This window comes from Dendronephthya gigantea, unplaced genomic scaffold (assembly GCF_004324835.1).
Source record: "Dendronephthya gigantea isolate DGI-Jeju-01 unplaced genomic scaffold, DenGig_1.0 000037F, whole genome shotgun sequence".
In the NCBI taxonomy this organism is placed as follows: domain Eukaryota; kingdom Metazoa; phylum Cnidaria; class Anthozoa; order Malacalcyonacea; family Nephtheidae; genus Dendronephthya; species Dendronephthya gigantea.
Window position 1 is genome coordinate 1122167 of NW_021163047.1, and position 11555 is coordinate 1133721.

Here is an 11555-nt window from a genome sequence, read left to right on the forward strand (position 1 = left end):
AACTTCTTTGTGACTGAAAAATGAGATGTCAGTCCCTTTTTTACAAATATAGGCTAATAGCCTATACTCTATAATACATTTTTAGTTGCATGTATTTAGATGTAGATGATGCGTGTAATTTGACGAAAATATTATACATTTTAAATGCACAATATAATATACTCTACAGGGTGTCCCAAAAAACCCGAAAACTATTGAAATCACCCATAACAATGTAATTGTTAGAGTTTGAATGCCTAAGCACACTGTTGGGACCCCCAAGGGTATAAATTAATGTTTGCCATAAGCATTTCTATGCATGCATATGACGCAGTATAATTTGCTCGTACGCGAAAATGATATTTATGAACAATATCTAAATGTGCATCTCAATCACCATGACCTTCGACATGTCCCCTTTCTCTAGCAACACAAAGCATTTAGCATTTCACTGAGTTGCATTAAATCCCCACGGGCTAAATTTCGTGCACACGGCATTCCAATTTTAACAATGAGTGATTTCAATAGTTTTCGGTTTTTTTGGGACACCCTGTATAATACATTTTTAGTTGCATGTATTTAGATGTAAATGATTGCGCGTAATGTGACGAAACGTTACTCGATAAAATAAAAATCAAAATCCCTCTTTTGTGAATCATTTGCTGCAGGAATACGTTATGATATAATGTCACCAGACTTGACATGTTTAGTGGGCTTGATTAAAAAAAACGCACAAAAAGATTCTTTTCTGCAGCGTTAGCTATATTGGGCTTAAGATTGATGACGGAAAATATGATAATAGCCTTCATGCAGTGGATTAAAAACGCCAAAGATGTACAGAAAATAGAAAGGATGATGATGATGATGATGATGATGATGATGATGATGATGATGATGATGATGATGATGATGATGATGATGACGATGACGATGACGATGACGATGACGATGACGATGACGATGACGATGACGATGACGATGACGATGACGATGACGATGACGATGACGATGACGATGATGATGAATTACATTTATATAGCGCACTTTTCATATCGTTCAAATGCGCTTTACAGTTTACATCAAATATTGCGTAATAACATACTTTATCCTTTAACCCACCCGCCAACCTTCCCTGTGGGAGGAAACCGGAGTTTCCGGAGAAAACCTGCGACTTTCGGCAGAGCGTTGGCATACTCTTTTCACATGAGAAATTCAAGAGTCCTGATTGAGAATCGAACCCACGACTTAGAGGCGAAAAGCGATCATGCTAACCCCTGCGCGCCACCGAAGCCCCGTGAAGAAGACAGGCACACCTTATGCACAAAGTGAGAAGATTTTTTAGATCCACAAGGTGCAAGGGAAATTGCCTGGCGTAACAATGGCTTAAAGCACCGGGCGCAATCATTGCTTTGACGTAAGCCATATAAAATAAGATTAGAAAAAAAATATGAGATGAATTGGAAGGAGATGATTGAAAACTCTGTAAAGAAAGTAAGGCCTTGCTGTTTGCCTTTTTCCAGTATAACGCGAAGCTTAAACTCCGTAAAATAATTTTTTGTCAGTATTGCTGATGAATAAGTTTTTATCAACTCTTTTAATTTGTCGTGTAATTTTGCAGTTTGAATTTTCAATGTATTGAGTGCATGTTGGCTAACACAAGCTTTAATACGCGTGGGAGCTGTTTACAGGCCGGTTACGACAATTTGGATACAAGTAGTGATATATAAGTGAAAGAAGATATTTAAAGTGAAAGTCAAGTCCGTTTAGCGCCAGAGGTTCTGCCCATAGATTTAGCTCATAACAATTGAGGGACCTCTGATGTGAAAATTGCCTAAATTTTGCATGTTTCTTAGTTTTTCTTAACATAAACTCTAGTTTCATATTAATTTAGAAGTGTAACGAACTTAAATAGTGTTAGATATTCACAGTAGCGTAGCCAACCTGTCGATTTGTTCCGCTATGCTAATATTTTAACGTTCACTGACTGTGAAAACAATAAATTTCTAAAGACAAGAATAATTATAATAACTCGAAATTTTCATAGCGGGACAAAATCGTCAGGCTGGTTACGCCACTGGATATTCAGACAGCATATCGTATTTTAAAAAATAGTGAAGTTCAAAATGTAAACAAACAGTTTGTTTACATACGGACTTGATTTCCACATTAACAAATACAAATTATTCCTCCTCTGCGAGTAATTTTCATCTAATTTTGTCACGAAATTTTGCGGAGCAATTAAAATATCAAAATAGTAAAATTTTGTCCCATTTTCCCCTGTAATTTGATTGGTGGATAGTTACACTGATATACTAAATCTGATTGGTTATTGTGGTGCAGAGCTTCAAGCTTATTGGCTTATAAATGATGTGATTGATGCTCAAAAATAGTATGATGTGGGAATTGATTAGACTATATTTAACCAATCATATTGCATGAAAAACTTTTAAATTTCAAAATGAAAATAATAAAGGATTCACTCATACCATTCATACGTAATTTCATACATGCACAGATGTGGAGGAGAACTCTCGATATTTTACCACAAAAGCTTGATCGATTTTCAACGAAACTTTGCATACTTATTGTGATGAGTGGCGAAAGTTCAAACGAGTAAGTCGCTCGTTATGCCACCTGGCCTTGAACAATAAATATTCATGATGTAAAGAAACGAGGAGCGACGAGTGTTGCTTAAAACATTCCAGGTGCAAAAATCCAGTAACTCGAATCGATGCAATTTATCAACTTATGTTATAAATTACGAGCATTCAATTCAACACAAATATAATTTAGAAGTTTTATTCCATAAATAGAGCTAAGAGGTTAGGAAGAACCGACGCTGTGTTGTTTATGTATTGATAGATCTCTTACACGAATGTATATTATGTCGATACCAAGTCGATACTCTGATATTCTGCGGAGAAGCGACATGGTGTTTTTTGCCGAACCCTGTAATACTTTGCTGAGCAACTAAAATTATAATTTAATAATGACCATATCACGTGCGGCTAACGTAATTTGAGTACTTTGAGTAATTTCCTGTTTGATCTAAGGTAATGTTTAACCTAGTACTTTATATTTTTATTGCCATAAGTCAAAACGTTGGGACAAATGTCTGGTTGCTTAGCATTATCTATCTAACTTTGCACAATTCTTGGATCCCTAGTCTAAATATGCCTTCATGTTAGGACAAACTTTGTGGGTAGGTGCGACTTCCCCCCCCCCCTCAGCACCCTGTTAGATACGCCCTTGAGTTTAATGACAGTGCATGCTAATTTATATTAGATCACTAGCTAAGGGTGTCGTTTTGTATAGTCATTGTAGTAACGTGCCGAAACAAGAAGAAACGAAGCCAAGTGCCATATAACAAATATAATATAAAACTAAATTACAAAATTGCGCAGCCCGCCTTCTATATCTACTCCAGCATGCATTGCGAAATCAAAGCATAGTATGTCGTACACTACAGTCATAACACTGTCTGAGTTATATATCTAAAGTGTCACAGAAATGTTATATGGCAGAATTGTGAGGTAAATACGACCAATGTAGATTCACAGCCGTAGTTGTTCCCCACCAGTTCGTGATAGTTTTCTTATCTTGAAGATTATTGATATCTGATCTACGATGAAGTTTACCATCTTTGACTTGAAACAATGGTGCGTTGTTTTTCTCACTCTCGTCCACAAATGGTAAGAGATCAGTGACTGCACTTGGATCTATTTTCTCGTCAGGGTTTTTGTACGCTTTGACTACTTGGTCAACGGATGCTTGTGCTGCTTCCACAGCAATTTCGAAATTTATCTTAAGAAAACATAAACAATATTTTTTGGATGATTTTGTCAATGTAATCCACAAATATATAAATAGATAAAACTAATGTAAATATTTATATATTTGTATTATATAGCAAATGCATGAAATATTGCAAAATGTGATTAGAAATTGTAAAGTGCAATTAAACCTGTAAAATTGACTGTTGGTTCATGTCCCCCGGCCCCCATGGAGTATGGAGTGTGGACAACTAAACTCAGTCATTTGGCAAATAAACAGGTAAAACATTTGTTAGTTATAAAATGAATACATATTTTGGTTTATCATTTTGCTACTGTAATGAGGTAAAATGCATAAACATGTGTAGAACACTGGTGTCGTTCTGGTGTAGTACATATGTATTGGAACTCCTGTCGCTTAGGACTGATTTCACAAGACACCTCCCTAGTGTGCACCCCTGCAAGACCTACAAGAAAAATTTGGCGGAGGTGTCCCAGGGTGATGGCAACACCTAGAATTGGCTAACGCCGATCATGTATTAATAAAAATACATTGTCAATTGCCAATTTGAAAAAAATGTTGAATTCATTTTTGTGAACTCAATGAAAATTGCACCTGGTTTTGCCACAGAATTAAATTATAATAGCGCAATGTAGTAAGTTGTCATTAGAAATATACAATCAAAGGAAGAGTATTCAGTGGTTTGGCGAGAAGAAATTAATTGAGGAGCCTTGCGGTGTATTTATACTCTATATTTTATCATGTTAAAAGCAATAGGTTTCAAAGCAATTAGCAAAGCACAAAATGAACATTTGAGAGTTTACCTCATCCTTTGTGTTCTTGAGCATTCCATCCCCATAAGCAATCCATTTATCTCCACGTACGTTGGTAACACGAAGACCAAACTTGTTGTCTTCATCATGCATGTATTTACTAAGAAGATCTCCTGTTAAACTTAGTGTAATGTTCATTGGTAAAGCCACTCTTGGTGTTCTGAAATGTCGAGTGAAATCTTAGCTAATAAGGCAGCAATTGGTATAAATCATTGCTTGTTATCTGCTATTGTTGCAGTTCTTTCATTTTTCTTTCATTGTTATAACTGTAGTCACCCTTGTTGTATCATTGTTCTAACTGTAGTTATCCTTGTTCTAACTGTAGTTATCCTTGTTCTAATTGTAGTTATCATTGTTCTAATTGTAGTTATCCTTGTTCTAACTGTAGTTATCCTTGTTCTAACTGTAGTTATCCTTGTTCTAATTGTAGTTATCATTGTTCTAATTGTAGTTATCATTGTTCTAACTGTAGCTATCCTTTTTCTAACTCTAGTTATCCTTGTTCTAACTGTAGTTATCCTAGTTCTAACTGTAGTTATCCTAGTTCTAACTGTAGTTATCCTTGTTCTAACCGTAGTTATCATTGTTCTAACTGTAGTTATTCTTGTTCTAACTGTAGTTATCCTTGTTCTAATTGTAGTTATCATTGTTCTAATTGTTGTTCTAACTGTAGTTAACCTTGTTCTAATTGTAGTTATCATTGTTCTAATTGTAGTTATCATTGTTCTAACTGTAGTTATCCTTGTTCTAATTGTAGTTATCATTGTTCTAATTGTAGTTATCATTGTTCTAACTGTAGTTATCCTTGTTCTAACTGTAGTTATCCTAGTTCTAACTGTAGTCATCCTCATTGTTTTCCTGTAGTTATCTTTGTTCTAACTGTAATTATCATTGTTCGTTGTTACCACTGTTGTAATGTCATTTGTCTTTTTCGTGATTACTGGATACTTTAGTCCTATACTGGATAGTTTCTTTAATCCCCGTCAAAATTGTTTAAATTAACGTTTTTTTGTTACCTGATATGTCCACTTGAAAATGAATCGGTAAAGAAGTGAAGGGCAAACGCTTCGATTGAGTACGCCATATCAAGCAACTTTTGTCGATCTTTTTCACTGCTTTCTCCTATAGAAAATGTAGTGATTTTCTGACGTCTTGCTATTCCTTCAAGAGTATTTGCACCAATGTGAACGAGATTAAATTAATGCTGATGAGTAAAGTTCCTACCTGCTTCTCTTGCTTTCTGAATAGAGTATTCGTGTCCAGCAAGATAGGCCATCTTAGCATGGGGTTGAAAGTGATCAAAGTTTTTTTCTCCAAGTGAAAGCATTCTCCCAGGAACCACGGGTATTCCACCTGCCCATATTCCGCCTGTTGCCTCGTCCCATTCTTTGTCAGTGTGACGACATCCTGCAGTTTTGCAAAGTGTCTCGTCTTTGATCATTTTTAGTAGTTTGTCCAGTTGCTCCTTGACGTATGAATGTTAGAATATACATGTATCAGTTATCATTGAACTTTGTTTTACAAATAACATAAGAAAACAGGAGTTTAAACTCGTTCGTAGCTACTCATTAATGATATATGCATAGACATATGTGTTAGCCTTTTCACGACATATGACGAATCTTTAAGCAAATTTAAACGAACATAACAGTATAAAATGCATCTTTATGAATTGGTGTACAATCTATGAATAAAAATAGTCGCTGTTATTGAGAAATCTCACGGTTTTGAAGTACTCTGCCCTCAAAATGGCCGCAAATTTGTCTTTGAGAGATCGTTTGGATCATATATCATAACTGTTACATGATATAGCTACAGTAAACGTCCCTATAGAGTTGGGGAATTTAATTTCTCTTTGTTCTTTCATTTTTCTTTGTCAACGGTATGGAGTGAAATATTAACATCTTAAACCTTATATTTTCCTTTGTATGGAGTTTCTGCGAACGTGGAGTACGCATTCTTGAATCTTTGTGTCACACCTGGATCAGGCTGAGCTGGATTTTGCAAAAGATTTACAATGGGAGCATCTGGTATGCCATAATAATCCCCAGCAAGTGCGATGATATCTGCAAATTTCAGAGGTACTCCATTTGGAAGAGTAATTATTTTCTTTCCTGTGTAAAATTGTTAAAACATGAAATTTACTGAAAGTTTTTGCTCAAAACTATGGGCAGCACACTTCTCCTAACATTTTTTCATTTTCCTAACACATTTTAAGCAGTTTTTTTGACCCAGTCGTCTTCTGGAACAACACTCCAGCTCTCCTAAAGCTCTAGGGTTTTCTGTCTTATCGCACTGTTGCCTTCAGAGAAGATTGTTCAATCAACTACAATCTGCGATTCCTTAAACACCCACATGCACTCTCTACCAACATGATAAAATTCGTGAATGCGATATTATTGTAGACAAAGTATTTTTGTATTTAGTTCGAGTATAGAAATATAGAAAAAAAATGGCTGGTTTTCCAATAGCAAATTTATCTTTTATAATCTTACCAATATCTAGTTGATATCCTATCGTTTCATGTTCACCAGTATCAAAGAAGGAATCGAGAGTAGGAATATTGTTTGCCATTTTTCCCTATATGCCAAATATGTAATAATTATGATTTATATAATACGCGATTCTTCACTGATTTTATATTGCTTAATTATAGGAGTCCTTCGGCGTCAACTACTGTCAGTACTGGTGAAAACCAAACCAGAGAAAGGCTGTACGATGAAGAAACGTTTCCATTAATGCTTACAATACGGCCGACGGGGCCAAGGGATGATGACCACAGCGGTGCTCGTGGTCGCACCCGTGGTCTGGGTGATGGTGACGTCGAACGTTTTCGTCCACTAAGGCAAGGCAAAAGGCAACCATCCGATTTGGATCGAGGCATCCCGCGTCGACATAAACTGGCGCTGGTTTTCAGCTTAGCAAGACACCTGATGCAGGGGAGTTGACGGCATTATCGAACCACGGTTGCAGGGCTAGTTGCACGATAAAGAAGATTTTTCAGAGACCGGCGCAGCAATACCGAAATTGGTAACCCTCATATGAAACACTGATCCTTCACCTGAACGTTACCACATCACATTGCTTCCATTAGGCAACTGCACGAGTCTCGCTGGATCGCAATGGAAAGGCAAGATCGCGGTGACGCTATTTGGCAGCGTAATTTTAACACGATTTCCGACAACGTGAGTCTGCTGCGGCATGTATTTAGCTTGCCATGTATAAACCTGCTGAATATGAGGGTAGTATCATTCTGTGGGGGCGTTCAAGGACATCGTTCGCCTCACCGGAAGGCCCTGTTGACTCGCTAAAAAACTCTATAGACCGGTGCTGCCAGAGGCGATAACAACGGCTCAGCAGCAAATTTGCTAGTTTAGATTGCGTGTGGAAACTTCATTTCCCCGTCATCAGATCAGAAATGGCGACAAGCTTTCTGGCGTTCGTTGCGAGAGAATTATAGGCTGGTTTGACGACGCGGCCGCTGTGTGACCGGACAATGATGAATTGATGAGGTTGTTTGTTTGGGAGTAAAGCAGTTGTGCAAAGGGATCTGCAGGCTGCAGACTGCAAACGTAGGCGTCGAGGCCTTTATCACAAGGCTGCAATCAACACTACGCCATGCGTAGGCGTCGAGGCCTGCATCACAAGGCTGCAGGGTCAAGCCGAACAAGAGGCTCATGCTCCACGTGTTCGACGTTCGCGCAGAAACAAACGGGGACGAGTCTAATAACCAGTCCTAGAGAGCGCATGTCCGCGGGCTGGGGTTACACGCGTAAAAACGCGCAAGTTGTAACAAGTCTGCAGCAGAGTTGATACAAGTCTGTTCACAAGCTTGCAACAAGACTTGTTTGCACTGCATGCTTACTGAAATTTGTTGTAACAAGTTCGGGACAAGCTGTTAATAACTTGTAGCAAGTCCGATGGCATTATCAGACTTAATTGTTACCAGATCGTTCTGACAAGTCTTATCTTGCATGTGCTGTCAAGTTCGTAGCAATGTTGTTGTATGATATCTGATCACATCATGTTTGTACCAGACTTGTTGGAACAGCCTTGTAGCAAGTTTAATTAAATATACTTTTTTACGTTCCTTTGGAAATTTTTAGACCGTTAGTCATTTACTTTTACCAAGTGTAAATCAAATTATTAAAATCACAGCTACCAGAAAATATAATGAAAAAGCTGTGGACATATTTCAAGCATGCTTTTCTTGCCCGATATCAGTTTATTATTTAAAATTTAATGGCACCTGAATACAAAGCGCTAAAGAAAATTAAGGTTTATTGCCTTTTTCGCTCGCTTCCCAGTAATAAAACCTTTGATATAGCGTACAGGGGTGCACCACGGAGACCTATTGCATGGAACCCCACGGTACTGATCTCACAGTGCATCACGGTAAAATTCCAATGCCTATTTTTATCCCCAATTGTAAGTTATCATTAATGAGTGTAAAAAGATGCTTACTTAATTCCTGTCGTTTTCTATCTGATTTATCGATAAAATGAAATATGCAACAATAACGTTTACCATGCAGGTGGACGTGAATAAATAAATATTTGTTCAAATATTGTAGATAAATGCTTGCGAGAATGAGGTAACACATATCAATTCATAGTAGAAATAACATGCATCATCGCAAAAATGCCGGTGGAAAAATTTTTTTCTTTCCGGCAATTATGTCATTTGTAGCTAATTACTAGTTATCATTGGCGTCAATCGTGCGTTAATCGAGGGGGACCATAGTAATATATTCTGCTATGCCTGAAACATTTCTTTTGAAAACAACTTCACATTCAATAGAAATCAGCCTGGCATAACAGAATATAATTATGAATATGCTCCCCCCCAATCAAAGTTTGATTCACGCAATGCTAGGTTATTATTTTGCGATGTTACCGCCATTTTACAATGTATTTTTGCATATAATTTTACCTCATACGAGCATCAGACATTCTCGTTTGACAATTGATTGATAACGCGGAAATCGAAATGAAATATTACCCTTAGGTATATATTTATAACTTCAGAAATACATGAATATTAGGGCTGTTACCTACTGTTGCGTTTTTGTACGTACGTATATAAGCTTAAATGATACTGACTTATGAAAACGACTGAATAGACGCATAGGGTTGGAATCTTTTGATGATTTGATGTGTTTCTTCTGGCATAAAATTAATTATGCAATAACTTCGTTAAGTTTTTACGTGCGTGCAAAAAACGCGACAGTGAAAAGCAGCCCTAAGGCAATGAATGACATGGTGGAAGTGCAAATCACAGCATTTAGATTTTATTAAGTCCTGTGAAAACTATAGCAGCTTATATATATATTGCTTATTTATATCTAGCTTATATATTTTGCCGACTGAAAAATAAGAATGCAGCCATTGTGCTATGACACTAAATATTCTAACATCAAAGAGAGGAATAATTATACAAGAAATTCACGCCTTTCATTCCCGCCGTGGTGGAGCTTTATTTTTAGCTTGATCGTCACAATAAAGCCTGCAGTACACGAGAGCTATCAACTGAGCTAAGAGTTACTCGTACTTTTTAGCTCAGGCGACATATCACCGTGTACGGATAGATTTTTGTGAGTTTTCTGCCATATGCAACCTTTTCTTTGCAGAAAACTCGCAAAAATCTATATATCCGCACACCGTGATCTGTCGGCTGAGCGAACAGGCACGAGTAACCCCCAGCTCAGCTGATAGCTCTCGTGTGCTTAAGAATGTACAGTTTTTACAGTTTAATTTTATACTCACTGTTTAAATATACTCACAGTTTGTGTAATAATTTACAGCCTCGTTTGAAAAGTGTCCTAAAATCTTGCAAAAGTTGATTGAAGATCCAAACATAGATCAAACATTGTAAACAATTACGATGACACTTTAAACACTTTATTTGCAAATGAGTTCTTTTCTGCGTATTTATGTGCAATTTTAATTAGCCTACTTACGAATACTTTGATGTATAAAAGCTCTTATGTGAACATCCGTAATTAATTCACTCCTTCGCATCTATCAAAGGTAGAAATGCGAGCCTTGGAAAAGATCAGTGCGAAAAGTCTGCCATGCACCTAGTCTACCGCCTTATACATTGTCTGCGCGAAAAATATTCGTTAGAATATTCGTCATTCGTAGCGATGTAAACGCGAGATTGGCCATAATAATCTATTCATCGATCAACAATGCACGGAGACACTAACAAACACAGCAATATAACAACGTGTCAATGCGTTAAAAAAGTTGACGTTCACCAGCAAACATGCAACGAAGCAACTAAAAACCCATTTACACTACACACGATTTTCATGTCAAATTCACTCTGGATAAAAGGTCTATCGCATTACACGGGCGCTGACTCCAAACTTTGAAAAAAATGGTCTGGTTGAAATTAGACTAACTATTTGGCAGTATAAAATTTCACCCAAACACTGTGTTCAATTTCAGTTTTGTTACGGATGAAATTAAGAATGTTATAATTTGGACGGCATGCAAGGGCGTAGATCCTGGGGGTACGGGGGGGACAGGTCCCCCAAGGGGACGAATATGTAATTGTCTCCTCCCCACTTTTTTATACCATAGTGTCTTATTTAAGATATATTGAATAAAAAAAATCAAGAAATGGTCTTCACAATGGAGTTAGTCCACTCGAAATATTTGACGCTTGAGCTCAAAATATTTATCAATTGTAGGAATTGTGACTTTCAAAGCAATATCGAGCACACTTTCTACAACATAACAATATCAGACTACAGGGAGGCGTTTTTTGTGTGTTTACTTGCCAAGATTTGTTTGATCTGAGAGGGGAATTGGTTCTTCAGAACATGGTTATTGGAAGGGGGTTTTCCCCCAGTCTATTCCCCGGAATTTCATCTTATGTGATGATCTAAACTTCATGCCTGATGAACGTGTGGGCTACAGTCGATTGCCGATCTTACTTTGATTTATAATCCATTCTGTGTGA

At 37.2% G+C, this 11555-nt stretch overlaps 1 protein-coding gene across 1 annotated transcript; it reads right to left on the bottom strand.

Moving 5' to 3' along the window:
- Positions 1-3492: 3492 nt before the first annotated feature.
- On the bottom strand, positions 3493-6027 carry LOC114526106. The gene is made up of 4 exons (XM_028547608.1): positions 5811-6027; positions 5603-5708; positions 4578-4746; positions 3493-3783 (listed from the first exon to the last, which is right to left on the bottom strand). The coding sequence occupies exons 1-4, from the start codon at positions 6025-6027 to the stop codon at positions 3493-3495; spliced, it is 783 nt and encodes a 260-aa protein (XP_028403409.1).
- Between the last annotated feature and the right edge of the window lie 5528 nt (positions 6028-11555).

Coding starts and splice junctions, on each gene's coding strand:
- LOC114526106 (XM_028547608.1), bottom strand. CDS start 6,027: ATGATCAAAGACGAGACACTTTGCAAAACTGCAGGATGTCGTCACACT. Junction 4,747..5,602: donor TTTTCAAGTGGACATATCAG/GTAACAAAAAAA, acceptor TCGACATTTCAG/AACACCAAGAGTGGCTTTAC. Junction 3,784..4,577: donor TCAAGAACACAAAGGATGAG/GTAAACTCTCAA, acceptor TGTTTTCTTAAG/ATAAATTTCGAAATTGCTGT.